The sequence below is a fragment of the Leuresthes tenuis genome, unplaced genomic scaffold (genome assembly GCF_036924035.1).
Source record: "Leuresthes tenuis unplaced genomic scaffold, fLeuTen1.0.hap1 SCAF_17, whole genome shotgun sequence".
NCBI classification, from domain to species: domain Eukaryota; kingdom Metazoa; phylum Chordata; class Actinopteri; order Atheriniformes; family Atherinopsidae; genus Leuresthes; species Leuresthes tenuis.
Window position 1 is genome coordinate 3,622,703 of NW_027325371.1, and position 22,891 is coordinate 3,645,593.

A 22,891-nucleotide genomic window follows, 5' to 3' on the forward strand; every position below is an offset into this window, starting at 1 on the left:
AGAACAAAGGCATGAAAATGCACCGCGGCGCTCGCTGCTACAGGACCCAGCAACACGGAACCAGCTGCTGATGTCCAGTTTTTGTCCTGGTCGTGTTTGCACTGAAATCTGCTGGAAACGTTGAGATTTTTTGTGTTTTTTCTCTGGAACGGAGGAGGGAAAAAGGCCCATTTTTAAAAATAACTGCTTGTGTGTCGGTAGTCTTTGATTTCTATCCGAATTTTTTACAAGCGAAAGATAAATCTTACGAACACGTCGGTGTAAAGACGTTTTCTATATTCAGTTCACCCAGTATTACCCACACATAAGGTGCAGATAATTGTATATTTAGAGTGAACTAATCCTAATTTCTGAGTCTATTTTCATAGAAAATAGCTACTCTTTCCCAATCAGAAGGCCTGCAGTAGCTTAGCTGCAGAACCGTAAGATATTTTATTTGGGTATTGTGCTTTTTCTTATTCTTTCATTCATAAAATACCTCATTTACCAGATAATGTTGCCCTCTTTTTCTGTGGATAAAAGACGGATCGTCTGCAGGTGACCAACCAGTCAGAGGGGAAGAAGAGGCGAGACTACAGCCTGTAAATGTTTCCTGAAGCATAAAAGAAAAGGGAGAGGAGAAGATGCTGAGAATGGAAGTTTTCTTTCTCTGCCTGTTGAGTTTGATGTTTTGTTGCAGATTTGGTGCACAAACTACCTGCTGACTGTCAGGGGTTAAAACATAAAGAAGAAGTAAACAAATAGATAAATAAAGGCCAGCGGCGTTTGGCCAGAGTCTTGTTATCCTCTCACCTGCATTCACTGGTGCATGCATATATATTTTTAGAATAAAATGACAACGCTGTCACATTATGCTGCTTTTTCACTTGGAATTATTTATCAGCAGGAGTGCAGTCATCTTTACGGGCCGGCCGTTTGCACGCTGCTGAATATTTCTGTTTCTAGTTGGAGCTTAAACAGGAGCTTTGACCAGCTCTCCCAGGCGTGGAAACAGACACCGGTAGCTACAAATATACTGTACAGGAGGTTATATAATGATCATGAAAACTGCATGAGAACCAACACCAGCCCCCTCTGAAACAAACACTTGAAATTACACTGACAGGTGCATGGATGCACGCTCACACACACACAGGCTGACACCAAGAGAGGCCAAGCCTGACATGAGGTGAGATGAAGTAGCGTTTCTCATCATCTGCCGAGCCTGGCTGTGTCTGACCTGGAGGATGGAGGTATGCCCGGGGCATGGCCTCCGGACCCGGGCACCGAGAGCGAAAGGGGCCTCCGCAGAGACTTATAAAGTCCCTGCTACAATTTACTGGGAAGGCTCAAATTGTGGTGTCCAGTGGCCACAGCACAACCCTGCTGTCAGCACCACTCTTATTTGCTTCACTCCCTTTGACACTGCCTCTCGATTAGGGTCATAAATTCCGTGAAATCGGTCAATAACCTATAACACTAATGTCACTCTCCTGCCATTAATTTTACAGCCAGTGTGCCACACTGTTTCTTAACCCCCTTTTACGTGACAGGGGGGTTTATACTGGCTGGGATTGATTGAGAAGAGTATATAACAAGCTCTGAATAGAGCCTTTGCACTCATAAAAATAAACACATGTATGAAGAACACCAGTGAAAAAGCAGATTGTTGGAGACAGTCTGTGTTTTGGGGACTTTTTCACTTATTAGCATCTTCTGTGAAACACACTGTAATATTCAGTGTTTTCGCCCACTTTTGCCCTGACAGGTCAACTTTAAAGTTAGGGATTCTTATTTAAAATGTTCCATATAGCTCACATTCACATGTATTAACCCTCTGAACCTCAAGCTGTGTCTGGGCGTTCTCCTGTTACATTTCTACTCTCTGCGGGCTCATTTTTCACTGCAGTATAAAGTCCTGCACCTTTATGGAAAAGCAGCTTCTCAGTTTTGCTGAGAAGTGCAGAATTTCCATCTTGTTAGTGCAAAGTGTTTATTTTTAATAAATTTGAAAGACGCCCGAGTTAAATATATATATATTTACATGTTTTTCAGGTTAAATTTGCTCATTTTTCTTTAAAGAGCCAGAAATGATAAATGATGCATTCAAGAATTGATGGGAAATAGAACATTTGATGCCTTTTGGTGAGTGAAATATAATAAATAAAAGTAAAGCATGGCTTTGAAGCTGCTGGTGGGTTTCAGGGCGCTTATGTGAGGGTCAAAGACGTCTCAGGTTATTTATCTGACCCCTTGGTGGCATAATCCTCCTCTTTCTTGACGTGGTACGTCACATTTTTCTGTTTCTATTTCAGATTTTACTTGCTAATAAAATCTCTAAATGCACTTAAAGTGACATTGTGTCTATAAATAGCAGAACCAGCGGATCAAATGTGCACCGTGTATAAGTATTACATTGCACTGTGCACAGTGAAGACTCCCCCAGGTTACAAAAACCCTTCAAATTTCCCCCAAAGAGGAACAGCGTTTATTTTATTTGTGTTCATGAAAGATTGGGTCCTCGTATTGAATCTAATTTGTCCTCACTCAGCTCCCGCTAATATATGCTAATATGTGCAAATGGTTATGCTTGTATGTAAATAGAAGTTGTATAGGAACACAGCTGTATACAGAGTAATAGTAAGTGCTCCAATGAGATTTTTATGAAGGTAACTGAGGGTCTGTTTCTTAACCGAGATGAGAGGCTGGTGCACCTGCTGACAACTGATTCAGAGTAGAAGATACAGAGCATCTTACACTCAAAAAGGGTTCCAGAAATGGTATTTTTACATCTTTTACACCCACAAACAATTTTCTGTTTCAGCAACTGAGTCTAAAATAGTGGAAAGCACACAAATTACATTTATTGCTGTGCGAGAGAGAGCAGAGGAGGTTTTCTTATCATGCGTGGCAGGTTGCCAGTGGATATGTTGCTGCCATTCTCACAGGGGCCTCCCCTCCAATCTTTCCCGTATGTGAGAGTTGACACTTCGGGGCATATCTATGGCACAGGCGTGTTAGTGGTGCACACGCCTTCTGCAGCAACGCAGCCGTGGAGGATGAAGGACTGCCATGAGAGACTTCTGGAGCTGCTGACAGCGCAACAGGCCAACCGCGAAAAGTCGAATAAATAAATAAGGCTGCAAATATAATTACCAGCATGTGACGTTTTGGTTTGGGAAAGCTCATTTAAACAGAGGCTTGTGTTAAAGTACATTTTGAAGGAATCAGTGCTGAGAGAAGCCATTTCTCCCCTCAGATCAGTTGAATGGGGACGTTTTTAGGCCATGCTATCTAAAATGTTTTTGTGTTTCTCCCAGGCTAAATGACACAAACTGTGATGCTGAAACTTACTTGTCCTACTGTGAGAAGCCAAATGAGGCTGTTGCCTATTTTTAGCTTTAACACTTGAAATTTGGGGCAAAAATCTTTGAACTTTAGCTCCAGTTTCTTTGGCTCATCCTTTGTTGAAGAAGCCATAATCTTAATGATTAATTCATTGAGATGTAAAATGTCTGCTTTGCTTTAGTTGGAAACATCCTGCATAATCAAACATGCGACGCACACGTTCACTCACTCAGTCAAAGAGAGAAAACAGATGATATCACCTCGTGTTTTGGCACGTTTAGCGTGCGCTGGCACCTCTCCATCCTTGTACTCCACTGGCTCCTTCCACCCTTTGCTGCTTTGCTGTTGAGGCTGCACTGCTCTGGCTCTTTAAGGGTGGCCTAACGTGGCTGCAGTTAATCAAGAAATCAGATTTTTATTTTTTTGCCTCCTCTGGACTGCTTGGAGTTGAATTGACATGGAGCCTCGACAGCGGCGAAGCAAAATGGCCGCTCGCAGTAACAGCTCACAAGCCCCTGGACAACCTGAGGCATGGCCATCCAATCCCACATCATTAAGGCTAGAGTCCTTTATTGTGTTGGAGGCATTAAATGGTGCGCTGGCTACAGCCCTGAAGTCACACTCCACTAGGAGAAAACAGCAGAAAAATAACGGCACAGCTGGATAATGACTTTTCCCTGGGAGGCTGACCATGTGTACAAAAGTGCTAATGATAGCAGGTGCAATAAGCGAGCGCAAGGCTTTTACTGCGGCCGGATTTATTTTCCTCTGCTAAACTCACCAGTGATTTCCCCCGTGTAGGTGTCTTTCTGTAGTTTAAGAACACCTACCACCTCCTTCTCTCCCTCCCCTCCTGTATCTAATCTCTTTATCAGCTGTGCAGCTAATATCAAAGAGGACTGTGGTGTGAAAATCCTGCAAGTAAAACCTGCTGTCAGAGCCCTAATCACAATTAGCTGGGCTCTAGACCCATTAGCCCCAAGGGGAAGAGACCAAAAGCTGACTGAATTATTGTTAAAACTACTGATTGCAAATGATCCCACGGAGAACAAAGGGTGGGGCTTTGGATTCCAAAAAAGATGAATGAAAATAAAACTCCGCTGCTCTAATTTTACTGTATGAATTGACTCGGCTCTGCACTTGAAAAGTATACAATTTCACAACTCAATGAAGTTGCAAGAAGCTCATTGGCATTGGTGGTTAAAGAGATAACAGGTTTCCTGGATGCAGCGACTCTGCTGCTTCCTCGGCTCGGCTTTGTAGAGAAGCTGATGTAACAGCTCTGCTACAAAGGCGTGTGGTGCCTTCTTCCAGATTATAAAACATTAAGCTGGAAGTTAATGACTGATTGCAACAGCCGTTACTCAAAACTTGTAAGAAAAGGAGAGCAACCACTCGCAGACAAAACAACACCACGTGACGCCCTGGAGTGAATCACCTGCAGTGTGAGCCTTTCAAAGAACCTCTCACATTTGATGTTAAGCCCCCAAACTGTTGAGGCTGTCGGAGGTCCTGCCGGGAGATAGAAATGTCTCAAGTTATTACAGCAGTCAGGTAAAGTGTGTGGCAGCGTGGTCCTGTAATGGGGGTGGAGAGCCGGCCAGCAGCAGCTAATGAAGGCGTCTCGGCGAGTACTAAAGAGTCTACGTGACACTACTCCTGATTCGCCCGTCTGAGGACACAGATCAATTAATACATTAACAAACGATCGCAAGCACTTCATCTTGCAATATGAAACCGGTGGCCTGGACTCGCTGCCCTGCCGTCCAGAATGGCTGATCAGCTCTGCCTCTCTACGCCGTTCGTCATGAATTCCAACATCCTCTGCCACAAAGGCTGCAAGCCTCAGAGGGTTTTCCTCCTCCCCAACACATCACACGCTGTACATATATGCAGTGCCAGAAAAACCACAAGCTCCTCTTGAGAAATACTTTAAACTACAGTCTAATGCACCACAGATGACCCAATCCTCAGAGCTGTGACTGAACGTCTGCCTCCACCACTGTTAGTGGCTTCAGCTCCTTTGTAAGCTTCCACACGTCTGTCCATAGTTTTATACTTTGCTGCTAAATAAAAACAAAGCTTTAATGCAGGGGAAAACACACCATGTGAGGTGCCTGCGGCACACTTGAGTGCGTTGGTTGGGGAAGTCTAACGTAAAGCATTGCTCCTTGCCATGCCATATATATCCAGTCTCCCCATTACCACCATCTCTACTCGACAGCAAGGGCCCTGCACTGCTAAATTATTCATCACACTGAGGGGAGGACAGAAGCATGCATGGTTTCTCCACTCCATGCCTCTTCCCTTTTTCTCTCTGTCTCTAATTCAAAGGAACAGCCGGGTGGAGAGAATGATATACAGGCCATCTTTCCATCACTCTGTGGCCATTGCAGGAAATGTCGCCTCCACTTCCTCCAATTACTACAGTGGAGCTGAGGCTGGCTTTTTAGGCTGAGCTCTATGGCAGACCAGACGGTGGCTGACTTGCCCGCCGCGCATATGTGGAGGGGAAAGGTGGGTGGCACCCAGGGGTCCCATGCATAACCTGGGACGTCTTTGTATACACATTCATCTATATCAGTGGGCAACAGGGAAATGTAAGCCAAAGGTAATTGCCCTGGATAAGAACATCTGCTTGGTGAATAAATATTCTAATGAGGGGAGCTTGCAGGTTCCCCAGACTGATGCACGGCTGACAGGCCTCCGGTGGGACTGCAGGTAATGCTCACCACCTGCAGTTCAAACGGGAGGCAGTCGCACCTTCTTCTTTCGGCTAAACGCCGGCCGACTGACGCACACTCACCCGAACGCAGTTGGACACTCGGTCCGGTGCGACTCGGTGAGAAGACATCTGTGATTCTGCACAAAGCTGCATTTCTAATTTTGTTAAGATTGGCAAACTCCTCCCCTCCCTGCCATCACTGCTTTTACTTAATTACTTTAATCTTTTATTTGGCTTGTAAAAAAAAATGTCCATCACCAATTTTTTTATTTCTTTTGCTTAGAAATTCTTCCCCTGAGGAAGGAGCGGGTCGAACTCTCGGAGCTGTTCTCTGTGGTTTAAGGCCAAAAGGAAACTCGTGGCCACCACCTGTGTGTCTTTGCTGGATTCTAATGATGTCATTTACTTACATGAAATAGATACAGTCTACCAGTAGTAGTGGACTTCAGCACTAACCCTCACAACCACTGCACCTCTCAGGTTTGCTGCTCTGCTTTTCCTTCCTGTAGTCACCAGACTTTGGCCTGAATATTCATTCATCTAACGGAGAAACGACAGATATTAATGTGGCTTTCGTGTAATTACTGATGTCTTTGTGTCATGTGAATAAATATCGTGTGTGCGCCTTTGTAACTGCAGCTGCTTCCTGTCCTGTTCAGAGAGATTTTAAATCTCAAGGTGTGTTTACTCCTTGCTAAATAAATGTTAAATTTAAAGAATTAAATTAAATCGGAGACGTCGGACTCCTCTTTTGTGATAAAAAAAAAAGGATCAACAATTCTCTTCACACACTGATGCATTTCTGTTTCTTTTAAATGATTAGCTTTGATTAGTGAGACATATTTTCACCGTATTGTCCACATTTAGCTCGCAGGAAACAACCCTTTTAAAATAAAGCTTTTATTTTGTAGTCCAAGTTTGCAGTTGCAGTTTTACCGCCGCAGACCTGCGACTCGAAGCGTCTGAGTCGGGTTCTCACAGCAGTGTTCCTATAAATTCCCCTTTACACCTTTTCTTGACCTTATGATGCTTTTCATCAAGCAGAGGACGTGTGTCCAAATTCTCTTTTATTCCAGTGAAAAATCACAAATCCTCACGGACGCCAGGATCTTAAAACAGATTCTTGCTGTAAGCTTTTTCTCTGTTTTAGCCGAATAAAATGACGAGGAACACGTTCGGCTTGGATGATAACTCACAAAACAGGTCCCTCCAAGTACAAAAGATTTTAATTAAAAGGATAATGTGTTATGTATTGACTTCAAAAAGTAGGGCTCATCGAGACTTTCATTTAGCATGACTCTAATGAATTCAAGGATGAACCTTTGCAAACAATCCCAGATGCGATTGCTCCTCCACTAATGCGATGAGAATAAAGCCAGTACAGTGTACGAGGCCCACTGTTACACCGATGAGGCTGCAGGGCTGTAAACTGTCAGCATTGCTGCTTCACTCCACCTCGCCTGCATCTGTGTGTGGTCATCACTCTGACTGGCTGGAGGGGGAATTTGTGATGAAACTGGAGGAGGAGAAAGGTGAGCGGCAACCTCGCAGCACACCTTCAAAGAGGCCAGAAGACAGTGATGAGCCTCTCTCAATAAGCATCAACACCCAGGAGACGCTCCAAGACGAACGCTGCGAGTATCAAAGAGGCCTCAGATGGAGCGCGGCCCTAAAAGCAGCAACACCACTCGCTGTATTATTTTCTTGTAGTTATGACATAATCTGGAAATCATACCCCTGCCTGTCACTTCCTGTTAGTTTGGAAGCAAAAAGCAAACTTTACAAATGGTTCAAATAAGAGCTCATCTCTCCACTTAGAGTAACTTTGGCCCCAAAACATCCTTTCTACCAGATATCTGAGCTTTGAATCAATACTCAGTGCAGTTTCATTCGTAGCGTGCAAAACATACTTTAGTTATTCATGCTTTGTTTTTCACATCCAAGTACAAGAAAGTGGTTCAAGTATAAAGCCATTTATAATAGATTCATCCACGTGAAGTAACCCCCCCCCAAAAAAAAAAACGATGCTCTCTCTACAGAAATCTGAACTCACGATCAATAGCTTCACACACACACACACACACACAGTCTGCAGGAGAGACATCTATAACTGCATTACAGCTAAGGCTGTTTACTGTGGCAACTCTGGAAATATTCATTTACTTTGTATTTCTGCAAAGGTGCAAAATCAAAGTTAGCAAAACAGCGGAGGATTAAAACGATCTGCAGTGTGCATCAGTGAGAAATGAAAAAGAAAGAGTGCAAATGGAAAAAGCAGCGAGCACTGGGCGGGTATTGTTGTGGTGAGAATACAAACCACAGAGGAGACAAAACCAATCTGACTAATCACACATGATCTCAAAGAGAATTAATCAGCAGCTCTGGTTAACAATCTGTAATCATCCTCATTCTGCGCTTAATGCCGTTTAATTTATGAAATTCTGCCTGACTTATATATAAGCAACGAAAACAACAACATCAGGAAAAGCATCTTAAAGCCAGCAAAGACGAGCAAATCATAGCGTGTCCCCGGAAGACCCCGGAAAGCTCATCCTGGGGGGATGCTCGTTCAAACGGCCGACATTCTGCACGCTGGATAGTTTGACTGTCAGAGGAAGTTGAATAGCAATACTTGTAAAGGTATTAGTGTTGGTAATAATCACACCCCGACATCCTCTCATTTAAAGGCTGAACAAGTCTGTCACGTAAACACAGGCCTCTATAGCTTCTGGCTGCAGCGCCCAGCACCAATAAAACACATGGAAGTGGAAAAACCATCAGCTCTGCCCATGCATGTGGGAGGTGCAACACACACACACACACACACACACACACACACGCTGTCAGGCTCACACTGCAGGTACATATATATTTATCATAAGAGCTAAAACACGCTCTGACGCATACGTCACCACCCATTCTACACACCAGCTCCCTGCCCATGCCTGATAGCCACACTCTGTGCTCCGGTACTCACCCAAAAGTACATCATCATGTTGGAAGCGGGACAGGTGTGGGCAGGCGGGCGCAGGAGAGCGGGGCCGAGCACTGGGACCAGTCCAGCCAGTGTGGGTGTCAGGAGGAGTCCGAGCGTTTGGACAGAGAGCTTTACTGGTCCCTGTTCCTCTGAGGCAGCCCTCCTTCTCAACTGTTCAATAGGGCTTGACTTGAGGTTTACCCCCCTGCTTCCTCTTCTTCTTCGCTTTTTTTTTTTCTACAAGCAGCTTGTTCTTCAGTTAATTTTTAAAAGCCCCCTTTTCTTTCTCTTCTTCCTCTTCTGAGCCAACACAAGAAAGAGGGGGAGAAAGCAGACGGGAGAAAGGAAAGAGAGCTGGGGAGGTGTTGTAACCTCTTTTTTCTTTTGACACTCTTCCACTCCACTTGCCTCTCCACACCACTCACTTCGAGATTCTCCCTCCCTCCCTCTCTCTCTCTCTCTCTCTCCCCCCTGTGCCGTCTCTTATTGGTGAATGTGAAATCAGTCGGTACGGCGCCGAGGCTCAACTAGAGCAGCAGGAGCAGCAGCCTGCGCTTGACAGCTGCCTCCAGCGTTCCTCCACCGGAGCTGTGTTGCTCTGCATAGAGGAGTGCACCGAACAATCCGGGATCCTGCAGACGGTACTGTAAAATTCAGCGTCCCGGGGAGGAGGGGGGGCGAGAGAGGCAGGGGAGGGGGGAGGCAAGAAGGCAGGAGTCGTGGTGGAAAGCTCTGCAGGGAGGAGGAGGGGTGAGGATGAGGGGGGACTTGTGTTGAGGATGATGCTGGTGATAGTGGAGGACTAACAGATCGCTCCTCTTTCTTCTTTTCACTGTCTGTGACTGAGATGAGTTTCATTGAAGTTGTGGCAGTTTTAGTTCATTGAAGAGACGAAGGCGATGCTGAAGGAGAAAAAAAATGAGGGGATCTCAGAGAAAACCTTAAAGAGTGGCACAGACATCTGGGAGGCACAGCCTATTTTTCCACTTGTTTTCTACTTTTAGCTGCTCATCTTCTTGTGTGTTCGCCTTTGCGTTTTCTTTATTTGCTCCGTACGAGCTCATGGGTTAGTGACCAGGAGGGTTTTGGTTGAAAAACCCTCCTCCAGCTGATGTGTTGTGGCAGATCAGAGGCCAGATGAAGTTGGTGTGAAATACCTTTGTGTGCCAAGCTATATTACATTACATGCTTTAGTGTGTTTTCCATCTGGCGGCTATAAAGGGGGGAGGGAGGGGAGAACAGGAGGGGGGAGGCTTGGCTATCTTCTAGACAGCACTGTAACAATGAGCCTGCCTCAGCAATTTTCAAAACATATCATCAATACACGACTGGGAGCTCACGCTTTTAAATATTAACCCTGTGGCAACCGGGGCAGGCTGCGGAGAGCTCAAGTGGTTTTGCGGCATCCTCTGGTGCAGGATCATCCAATAAAAGACGTCCTGGGGGATGAGCTAATTTGCTGTAGGATCCTAAAGAACATTTGCCTGCTATAGAGAACGTTGCCGTAATGAACAGAGCAGATATATTCAGGTTATGTTACCCATCAGTAATTGCCACATAAGGAGGCAGAGTTAGATTTGCAGCTGGCTTTGAGCGAATTGATACACAAGGGGCCTCATTCATATGGCGTAACTGTCATCTTGAATTTATCACCCATTTTATTTTTCTTCCCTCCTCAGAAAACCAAAACCAAATGGTGAAATATGAGATGGCAGGAAGAGAACGGCAGTGAGTAATTTTGCACAAATTCTCGTGTTTTAGGAGAGTAGTTTTCTTCAGAGGAGGATTTTAATCATGTAATTCTAAGGCCGCCAGAGTGGCTCGCAGTCACATCCCAATCCAGTATTTCCACCGCTTTAGACACACGCTACAACAATCTGTTGTTGGTGGCCCCGCATGCACATACAAGCCCTCCATATCTTTAAACATGTCCACCACAGCACCATGGATTTACATTAGCAATCACAGAGTGGATAACCTCCCCACTCCTCCATCAATCTCTGATGGGAAATAAAAATGAAATGCACTTCTCAGGCAACTCAGATTAAAGATCACGCTTTTATCAAATACTGAAGTCTATTTCAAGTCTTGCTCATAAATAACTGAGGGGAGAGACGGAGGAAAAGAAGGAGTGTGGAGGCTAAAAAAGAAGAAAAAAAACAGGGAGAGAGCAGAGGGGAAGGGGGAGACGGGCGGGGGTGCAGACACAGAGCATCATGGTCTGGAGCTTAGGGCGCTTGAGGTCGGAGGGATTAGGAAAAAAGGTAGAAAATAATAATCAGACGGCATTTATGCATCAAATAATTTCAACATCTCCATTCCAGGAATTTCATTCAATTACAGATGAAAATGGAAATTAGGCGGAGCTGCTGGTGAAGGCCTGATCTTCCCTGCTTCCTGTCACCTCTCTGAGTTGCACTTCTGCCGTGCTCCACACTACTTACCAAGGATACGAGTGGCTTTCCCAACCATTTAGACTTCCCACCATAGTCTAGACACTCCCCAGAGACCCTGCCATCCATTACAAAGATGGAGCTTTCAAAGAGAAGAGGAAGTGAAGGCCTCACGCAGTGTGTGCTTGGCCTAAAATGTCCGTCTGTTTCCGACTCTCACCGACTCCAGATCTGTTGTCTTAATATTTTATGATGATCTCACCTCTCTTCTGTAGTGTGCTGCTACTTGCAGAGCAACTTCTGTCAAACTACACTCGGATCTTATCATTAGAAAGACTCCAGAGGAGACAACGAGTAGCGCCTCCACTCTCATCCCCTCAAACTCCCTGTGGAGCGGTGGGCTGTGGTTATGGCAAGTTCGGCCTTTTGTCCTCATTCATCAAACGCTCGGCTGTGTTCTGCCCGGTCTCAGCTGGTGCGAGCACCGTTTGGTTGGCTGAAACACAAAGAAGGATGCGGCTCCATCCTGAGTCTCTCAGGTTGGTTTCCTCTAATCACACACTTCACTTTATGGAGTGACCCGCTTTACAGCTCTGTGACAAGGATCCGCAGCCATACTCGTTTTATCTCTTTATGTGTCTTCATCAGCTCCACAGGTAGGTATTGACGTTTCTATACGACATACATCACCTCAGGAAACCGCATCATGAAAGGCTTCACAGAGGGAAACAAGAGGAAAAAAAGACGACCCGTTTCACCTCCTTCTCTGTGTCCCCTTTAAAGTTACTGCGTGCAGCATTTTGTTTGATCTGTTGACAAAAAACGCAGGATAATATCCTTTAACAGTGAAACTTCATCGAAGTAAGAAGGGTTTTGTTCAATTAGAACCAGCAGTTTATGTCCAAAGACATGTTGCTTTAATCTATACCACAGCAGCTCAGAAGTAAGAGAGTCGGCTGCATGTTTTCAGCAGCGTCCGATACGATTCAAAGGGGTCAGTGAGGTGGAGAGGGATATTCTGTTGGCTGCAATTTGAAAGATTTCCCCACATCCTGCACACTGGACCTTCAAGCATCCAGACTGCAGGATATCGCATTTCTTTGCAGAAGGTTTTGATGAACAATGAGATGTTTTACGAGTTGTTTTGTTGGTAAATTATATTTTAGAAACTACTGACCATGTCCTAAATCACAGGCTATTTAGTACACTTAAATAATGGGCTTTAAACACAGTTGTACATCCAGTGCAAACTGTTTTTGGGAAATGTAAAAGCATGGTCCGTGCTGGTAGCTCACCTGCAAAAATCAATAAATCCTCAGTTTGAGTGGAAGAACAATGCTTCACTTTTCCTGTCATAACATATAACTGACTGTGTTTTGCAAGAACTTTGAAAGGGACCAGGGCCTAAACAAAGTGCCTGGGATATATTTTACCTTTAAGGCTGCATCCCAGTTCTTCAATTTAGTCATCAACCCTTTGTGTTTCACATTATCAGGTAGTTGAAATGCTGGAGGCTAAAGAATACGAAGCAGGCCTAAAAATACCTGTGCCTTTGTGGTGGGGCTTTCAGAACTCTGAACATTTCTTATTTCTATTTTTCCTCCTTCGGTCCGATCGCATTTAATCACCATCACAATTTGCAAAATCTGGAAACTTTAAGTTGTGCGGCAGGATTGCTACGTACTGATCAGAAGCTCAACATTCAAACACAACCACTGGTGTGCGTTTCAATCAGCTGGGGCGATCGGTCTGTGGCTGTCGAGTGAGCTTGGAAAGAATGAGGAAAGGAATGGCACGAACGAGGCAATGAATCAGAGAAACAGCAGTTATATTCTGAACTACAAAAAGAAACGCTCAGCACAGCCCGGTAGGAAGGTGCCACACTGCTAGATTTTGCATGATGCAGCCACAGTACACCGCCTTCTTATTCCTGCTGTGTTTGTACGTCACGATCAGTCCTGCAGCCACAAAACAGCAGCAAGGAGAGCATTAAGAGACACTTTTCCCTGCTCTGTGTCATACTTCAGACCCTGATATTACTGGTCACTTTTACTCAAAATACAGCGTATGTTTAGACATGTTAACTCAGTAAAGTGGCCTCCAACTGGCAACAAGACTCAGGAAGGAGGTCGAACTGCATAAAACTGAGGTTGCAGAACTCAGGCCAGTGAAGCTGACCAATCAGAGCGGGCTGGGCTTCAAAGGAGGCTTTCTTAGCTTGTTTTTAGGGGGAAAAATGTCCATGTGTGGAAGTAAAGCACTCATGCATTTGGCTGTCTTTATAGTAGTGAAAGAAATTTGAAGCTGATTCTGGGCAGAACATGAGAGATTTTTCACATTTCACAGGACAAGCCTTACTGTGACTTACTGCAAAAACTAACCACGTATAAAATAACAGGAAAAAAAAAGCTTCCTCACACAGCCTGCATATTTAGCCTTGAAAACGGGAATGTTTTGCATCTATCCCTGTAAGATATCATTAAACATCATTTGTAAGCATACATTACACTATACAGAGCAAATCGCCCATCTGGTGATTTTGGAAGTCACTGTCGGGGAGACGATAAATTCATTGTATGCCTCTGCACATAAAGAATCCCACTAAAGTAATGCCTCCGTGTAGACATACAAAGAGTACATTAAACATAGCCGTGTGCACACACTGTATGTAGTGTTAATAATGCAGTGTTTACATCTTGGCATTGAGCAGTCAGTACTGGCCCAGGGATACAAACTGGCAGGGCTGTGCAGTAATTAGGGAATGTGTGTTGGGGATGTGAAGGCTTGCAACATGTCATGCTGATACCACTGCTGGGCCGGCCTGGTGTGTCAGAAGCAGGAGTGCTACATGGGGCCACACCTTTCTGTCACAGCTAGAAGTCGCACCTCTCGCTTCAACAAGCGCTCCCGCAGCCTCGGAGCTCAGTCATGACTCTCACGTTTGAAAGGGGATGTGAAGGATGCTAACTCCATGACAGCGGTGATATCTGTCCTCACAACATGAGGAGCACAGGCGGTGTGTGTTCATTCATTCATTTATATTAACCATGTGTACTTTTCCAAAGATTATGGGACCATTTTGAAAACGTATGATTAACCTTGAATGTTTTTTCTCCTTCGGCGAACCTATTTTTCATCCCTTGTTTGTAACTTGTTTGTGTCAGGTGCTAATTATGGTTATTTTTGTCTTTGCATGCTGAGGTCGATGTTAGATCCCTGCTGCTGCTGTAGAGACACTAATAAACAGAACTGCAGTACTGTGCAAAAGTCTGGAGCCGTCATTCATTTCCGTTTCCTTCAAAAACACTCAGACCTTCTTCTAATCTTTAAAGTGGTCCTGAGCAATAGTTTTCCAGCTTTCTGAAGGTCTTTTGGTGTGTTTTTTCTTTGTTAAGCCACTTAACTCTGACCTATGAATCATTCAAGCAGAAAAAAGGCTCCTAACTCAAGGGATGAACCAGTGTTGTGTCGACACAGAACAGACAACTTAGCAAAGAAGCCATTTTAAACTGGATCTTTAGGCACTTTGTCACAAAGACACATCATTTGTTCCCATTTCTTTAGTTGCATCTATGAAAAACAGCAAAGATAACACAGTTTGACAGACAGAAAATAGGATTTCTGCAGCAACAAGGTGATTCCCTAAGAGCTATTAGCTGAAAACTTGGCATATCTCAGCATGGTGTGCAGTGTGTCCTTAAAACATTTGAGGAAACTGGACAAGTGGAGGACAAAAGAAGAAGTGTCAGGCCTAAAAAACTATCTACAGCAGATGAACAGGATCTGAAAGTGATGTCCTTAAGAAAGAGGAAAAAATCCAGCTGTGACCTGACAGGACCTGAGAGATGCATCTGGACCTTCAGCTGATCCATCTACTGTTGGCCCAAGCCTCATCAGAAATGGTCTCCATGGAAGGGTGGCTGTCAAGAAGCCGTTCTTAAGGAAGGGAAACAGGGAGAAAAGGCTGAGCTGTGCCAAATGACACAAGAAGTGGACTGAAAATCAGTGGCAACAGGTCTTATGGAGGGATGAATCCTCCCCAGAGCCCGGACCTCAACATCACTGAAGCAGTGTGGATTTTCATTTGCACGTTTCAATAAATCGCTGGACTTATTGCCAGTTTTCCTGGTAATATGTAAGGAAAAGAAAGGTTTCTCAAGACCTTTTGCACAGCCCTTTACTTTTGATGCTGGAGACAAAATCTCAAGTCTCTGCTGCTTCAGAAGTCTTTTATTTTTTTTTTCCATTTGATTTTTGTTTTCAGTTCTTCGTTCTGGTGATTTTTCAAAAGTGAATATGTGAGATACAGATAAAAGCACATTATATGAGCACAAGAATGGCTTCTCCATGCTCTGGTTTGACTGTTTTATGTCTTTGAGTCGAGGAGGTTTGAATCTTTTGTAAAATGCATAATTCATGAGGAAAAAAAGGTTTAAAGACACACCATCAATTTAGTTCTGAGTTCTAATAAAATTGGATGACTTGCAAGAGACAGATTAACAAGACGGTAGTTAAAGCAGCTAGCTCTGATAAGGCTTGAGTTTTACTCCTCAGTGTGGACAAAACTCCCCCATGCTGCAACACACTAAAGTTCGCACACTGGCCTTCGTATACGTTTCATTTTTGAAGCCAGACTCACTGTTACTCAGTTCAGTTTTCACAAGAAGCAGGAGAACGAGGGATGCCGGGCATCGTTGTCACATGGTTTGTGACAGCGACCAGTCCTGAGACTGTTCAATCCAGGTGATTGAGCAAGAAATCAGCTGAAAATTAATCTTGTTTGTGGCCTGTCGGGTTCTCAGCAGCAAACTGTGTCACGTGTCAGTTTCTACTTCTTTAGTCCACTTATCTCTACAGATGAAATCAATGCACACATTTGCAGCCCTTAAGCTTCACCTACTAAGAAAAGCAGAAGTCTGCTGCTTTGTGCCGTTAATCATGTGTCATCTTGTTAGTGCAGAGACTCTTTGGTCCCACGAGACCCGCTGAGAGCGACATAAAAGCAACAAACGGTGTCTTATGAACGAAAATTAAATCCTGGCAGCTGTGGACCCTGACGTGTAAAATAAGGACGTAAAGGCAAGAGAAGAAAACCTCTGTGCATACGAGTTTATCATTTGAGATCATCCAATCATCTTTACTGAAACGACTGGATTAAACCAACAGGAAGGTGCTTTATCAGCGCCTACAAGTTGTTTTCTATTAGAGCATTGCTCTTTAATGCTGTCATCTCGTTGTGCCTCCTCCTGCTGCGGTTTAACTGCACCTGAGTGGACAGTTAGTGCCACCGAGTGTTTATTTCAGTGTTTATCCTCTAACATTTGAGCAGCTGCATTATGACGACCTTTTATTAACGTTAGAGCTGTAGGTTTAAACAAAGCTGAGCACCCTCTGATGGCATCGTCAGATTTTTAGCTGAAGTTAAATTGAGACCAGTTCCTTTGGGGAAGTTATTTGTTGAACTAGGTCAAGGAAGCTACTACCATCCATCTAAAAAGACATTTAGATTCAACAGCTCACAAATATATCTTTGTTTTTAGCAATACTGAACATCTTAACTGAATACCATCCTGTTATGTTAATTTCCTGTGACTTCTGAGCCATTATATGTTCATCTTTTACCCACTCAGTTTAATCAGAAACCCCCGTTACTCGTGGTGTGTGATTCATCATTGTTCCATCTCTCAGACGCTTATTTCAAAGCCACAATTTTGCGCATGCTTCCGCTTTTGTTTTCATTAGTGCATGGATTATATGAAATATAGATTCCACGGCGCAGGCTGCAGGATCTTACAGGCACGAGGAGAGAAATTCAGAAGCTTCACCCCACATGCCACATAAGCAAACCCAACTGGAATCCAAACAGCCTCTTGCATCGCTGTTTGACATTAATTGATAATCAAACAAGCCTTCACATCAGACATTTATGAGATCAGCTGAATTATCTATTTAATGTAACCCAATTATATGCAACCCTTGTGCACCAATCAACACTAATTCCTGACTCATAAATGACAGCTACGACGACAGATTGAATCAATAATAAACATTGATGAAAACTTGCGACCCGCTTAGAAACGGGGTAATTAACGGGAAGAAAAAGAGCTGTGAAGGAGTTCTTCTTCTTTGGAAAATCGCTGCGTGATTCTCGTGGTTTGTGCCGTTGTGCTGCAGCTGCTCACCTTCCATCACCGGTTCGAGAGAGTCGAAAACAAACATTTATCCTTAAATCTACTGCCTCAGCTCTTAATTGAAGCCTTGTAATTTTCAGCTCTTTTCGGTCCTACCTAGCTTCAGATAGATGATAAGGAATCCTGATATGGCTGCTCCAGAATCAATGTTATGCCTCAAATGGGATTTCTTGCTTTGGAAAAGAAAAAAAAAAAAAAGGTAAGAAGCCTTTTTACAACACAAGATGCTCAGATGAGCTGGGTTTCCTCAGATTAAATCTACAACAGAGGTCGGGCTGTCACAAACTGCACGCCAAGCCTGACTTTCACGAACACATGTCAGCGGAGCAACCTTCAAAAGCCGCCCTTTCACAGGCTTCGGGGAATTCCACACCTGATGCCTGTTGGATTCAACACAACCGCGCGAAAATCTTTGGACAAAACCAAGGTAAGTGCACACAGAGGGGCCCAGCTGCTCTTACCAGTCTTGTAAAGAGGGGCACTCCCAAATGCCAGAGGTGATCGTTCAGCAGTCCGCTGTACACCACGTTCCCGAAGACAGCAATGCTTCCTGACTTACACAACGTGTTTCCTGCAGGGACACAAAGAAACACAGGCAGGCGTCATTGAAACGGACAAGAAGCAGCAAGGGGCAACTGCATGTACTCAGGCAGCAACACTCTGCTCAGAGGGGGAAATATAGCAAATTCAATCAAAGGAAATCATTGTGCAGGAAGCAAAATAATAGAGAACGCAACATTGATTGTTATAAATATTGATTTCAGCTGTTTATTGACCTTACATGTAATGACAAATACACATAGATAGCTTGTCTAAAATCAATAAAGTAGCACAACTGAGGCAGGCTGAGCTCCACTTCCAACAAAAAACAAATCAGGTGCACAGAGAACAACTACAAGCATCATCACATTAAAGCGTCAATGCTCCTAAAACCTTTTTCTGAGAGGCAACACCTCAGCGTCTGAGTCGGGTTTATTCCCACCAGCAACACCTCGAAGCTTCCAGTTTTATATGTCAAGTAGTTCAAGAGAAGATGCAACGTGACCGAGACCAGGCAAGTGATGCTGCGACAAATACAGTTCTTCTCTTTGCTTTTGGGTTTGTTTTTTCATCTCAACACGAAGCCGAAGTCCAACCGCATTCTCTGTTTATTCTCTGTGGTTAAAGGCGTTGCTGGAATTCTCCATCGGTCATATCGGTGATATTAAAACCAGCTCGGTTTGAGACTTTTTAACATTAAACAGCAGCTTTTAATTCCCATGACGACTGTTCCCATTGAGGTTCACTGCGGGTTTTACTCTGTATGAATGTGACGGAAAGCAGGAAACCACAAAAATAAGATGTGTGACAGTGTTTAAGCAAGTTTTGTTCAGCATCACGTTGTTCGAGTATGATGTAGAATAAAAGATCACACTGAATAAAAAGAAATAAATCACATATCTGCAGATTTCTGGCTCCTCCGTTAACCGATCGCTCAATTTCCAAAGATCTCGTACTTAAAGAATATTTCATCTGTTTTAAGTTTCCAGTAGATGCAGTTTCACGTATTTTCAATAGAAAGCAGTCAAGTTAGGTTTGGTTATATTGAACTTATTCGTAAGTGCTTTAATAAGCAGGAGGCTCTGCAGGTTTAAGGCTAATTAAATCCACCTGGACTTTCTGTGGTTTTAAAGGGTTAAACACAAGCACAGAGTGGGATCACCTGCAGTCACACAGTTTATTACGGTGCAATCAGGACCGATCTGTTAAAGTGTGTCGCACTTTTTCTTTGTTTCCTGCTACAACAAACGTATAAATAGTTTTTAATCACATTATAATTACACACGTCTGAGGTTGTTAACTTACTAAAAATGACTCGAAATCCTTTAAGTTAGGATTCAAATTGTGGATAGAGCCCCTGACTTCACAGGAAGACACGTTTTCAAGGGAGAAACAGGGAGGTAATGGACTGCAGTCTGGTTAAAATTACAAACGTAAGAAGTGTGTCTGATTCATTTTTGACTCCAGGCCCTTTGGAGATCAGTAATTCTTTTAACTCAGAAGTTTTTAGAGGGTTGGTGCTTCAACTTGTGCATGCAGCTGGATGTACCTTTGGCTCTTCTTACGCACTTGCCCTTATATGATAACCGTTAAATAAAACATTTGTGTCTTTTTACCAACGAGATGATGTGGAAGTTTACGTGCGCAGCCTGGGTTCTTCTGTACGACTGGAACAGAGCACAGATATGCAAATCGAACGGCCTTTAGCTTGATGGATCCACATCTACCGTGGCATGTGGAGCTTATTGTAGCATGTATAGCATCGACCCTCCTTTATAAGTCATGTTCACTGCCATTGGGCCACGCAGTTCACCCTCGCAAAGACACTTTAAATTAGCTCGGTGCCAATGAGGGCCCTTCACAAACAAAAACACACACACACGCATGCCTCAACACACACTCGCACGTCCCCAGGAGTGTGATGTGCCGCGCACTGATGTCCCCTTGCATGTGATGAATGCAGCTTATGGAGCAGGCAGCACCGAAAACACAGGTCTCCATTGTAATTTCTGCACAAAGGAATGCTGCAAAGGCACACCAGGGGTGGAGTGAGGCAGTGCTGACAAGCAGCACATGCATTATTTAAAAACAAAAGTAAAAAATGCCCATTAAAGTGTCAGTGGTGCTTTCGGCAGTGCTGGCTTGGGCGCGGTGTGCGTATTACTGTTATTAATGGGCCAGGCGTGGGGGGCATTGCTTCGGTGTGATTGCTCTGCTGCTGTTGCTATCTGCAGTTCAACCCCCCCCCACCACCACCACCACCTCTCACTTTTTCCCCCTTCAGTGTGTGTGCGAGGAAGAGAAACAGATAAGGAGCATGATACAGACAGAGAAAGAGACACCGCAAGACCCCGAGTGCACACTCAATGAGCTCCTACAGCTAATATCATTTCACATTATTGAATGCATATTAAGGCAGAGAGACCTTGTCAGAGGAATAGGAGCACCAGTGCTTATATCAAATTCTGATCCGGCTTCACGGCCACGTCTGAAAAATGCCGAGAATGTAGTCAGCATATTGAGAATAAGTGCATAGCATTTTTCTTTGCAGTTTAACATCAAAGCTATACATTACCACGACTGACACAGCAGAATGAGGTCATTGTGCATGTTGTAATTACAGCTGGGTAAACACTCTGCTTTCTGCTGCAGCACTGGGAGCACAGAGACTAAAAGAGGATGGAAACCCATCACCTTTGAGCTTCTGTGCTAACAGTATCGGAAAATATTTAATACATCACTGGGAATAAATAAGCTGAACAAAATGATCATGGTTGTTTTGATCAATTTCAGAGTGGTGTAATACTCTGAAATCAATCACTGCAGTGGGTGTAACACAGAACACAAATAGTAAAGACTCATCCCTGACCTATTCTTCTATAACCAGTTTGTTATGGTATTATTAATGGTGTTTACATACAGCGAATAGAGCACATAATCAAATTTTCCATATTTGCATGTAGAAAATGTCACATAAAAGAGACAGCTTAATTTTCCCCCTCACAAACTCTGCAGAACTGTAGAGCCAGTGGGCTTTTATTTATTTATTTATTTATTTACTCTTGGTTATTAAAAATGCATTCAGCTCTGTGTGTTTGCACCGCCGGAGCATCTGTATTTTTCTCCCATTTAATAAAATCGAGTGCAACCGGTGACATGTTGCTTAGTGGTTTGCGATGAGCGGTTGATAACGCTTCTTTTGGCTGTTAATCCTGCCTTTTTTTATGGCCCTTCTCAGCAGTTGGGTGTTCTCTCATCTGCAGACTTGACAGCATTGAGCCCAGCCTCTGATTAATTATTAATTGCGTGATTAAAGTGTGTGTTGCTCTGTGTGTGTGTCTTGCAGGAAGGGGTAGAGGAATGCAACCTGCAGTGCACACTTTGCATTATCTACAACTTAAGAGTTTTTTTTTATTTCTCGTATTTCAGAGCAGGACGTTTAACTGCAGGCATCAAATTATTTACTCCCCAAAAGACCGGGCATGTACGATAACTGCAAGAGCAGAAGAAGGAAAGGAGAAGGTATTGTTTTATTAAGTGAGTGATGTCTAGTTGAGTCTGGTTCAATTTTCTACTGGCTGCAAGTCAAGACTTCTCCTTTTATTTCAGTGCAGACATGTACGGAGGGTTTGCTCCACCTGTTCTTCAGGACTGAATCTGTTTATGAATTATTCCAAATGCCAAGATTCAAGCTAAAGCTTCGACATTTTTATAAACTTCTCTAAAGAAGACGGCACACATGGATGAAACGGGGCGCACTCGTGAAAGTGGAGTCGTTGCAAGTATTTATTACGTCTGCATCACGTATGCAATCAAGAAAATGCAGCACACCCAATACATCAGACATGGTGCATCGATTGCTGCAAGTCTTGATCTTACAGCGTCTGCATCTGAGTCTGAGAAGCACTCTGAAAAATTCTCTCCAGTTTGTTTCAAATAAACATTGTTGCACCTTCAGATCTGTCTGCAGTGAAAATAAAATGCATTTGAAAGCACCCGAGTGCCCAGGAAACAATATTTCTTTAACTGCACTATAGACCAAATAGCTGGAGACAATGAGAGGAAGCTTTTATCAAACCTTTGCCGTAGATCTAAATCATTTTTACCTGAAAAATATTTGATTCAAGTGGAAATACAGTCCAGTAATGAGTGGACACTAATGATGACTCATTACTCAACAGTTGTCACCTGCTTTTTAGGACAGAGAAAAGAGGTATTTACTGTAATGATTAACCATGGTGTTAAGAGAATTATCCTTTAGCCATCTCTGGGAAGTGATTGACATTAAGCAATAAGAAAATAAGCAGCAGCAGCAGCCCTGAACAGTGTGTTAAAACACAGCTTCAGAAGCAGCAGATTATCTGAGGAAGGAAATGGAGGAAACCACTTGAGTGTGGTGTTAACATTCGTTGTGACTGTGGTCATTTAAAGGTGTGTTTGTGTAGTGCCCCCAGCTGCTTGCTCTCCAGCCCGCTCTCTTGGCTTTGCTGTTGGAGGTTTAAGCATTTCCAGCTCCAGAATGCACAGCTCATTTCTAGCAAAGAGGCACATTGCTGCAATGCAATAAGGGAAAACAACACTTTTAATAATTCAGGCCCTGAGACCGCGAGGGGGGTGAGGTGGAGGGTGGTGATAGGGGGGTGGGTGGAGGAAAGACGTCTTAAAGTACCGCAGAATGGCTCATTTAGCTCCTGCTACGCATTATTAAAGTTGTATCGAATCCCCCCACCCCCCCGGG

The 22,891-nt window shown here is 43.8% G+C and overlaps 1 protein-coding gene across 4 annotated transcripts in view; it reads right to left on the reverse strand.

The window, feature by feature from the left end:
- The window catches only part of rbfox3a (RNA binding fox-1 homolog 3a), a 445,121-nt gene that overhangs the window by 103,370 nt on the left and 318,860 nt on the right, over positions 1–22,891 (reverse strand). For 3 of the 4 annotated variants that reach the window (XM_072368746.1, XM_072368744.1, XM_072368747.1), the window contains exon 6: positions 18,075–18,184. In XM_072368746.1, coding sequence (XP_072224847.1) covers positions 18,075–18,184 — 110 coding nt within the window. Of the gene's footprint in view, positions 1–9,029; positions 9,932–18,074; positions 18,185–22,891 lie in introns of those variants that run through there. The other variant, XM_072368748.1, reaches the window with a different exon arrangement.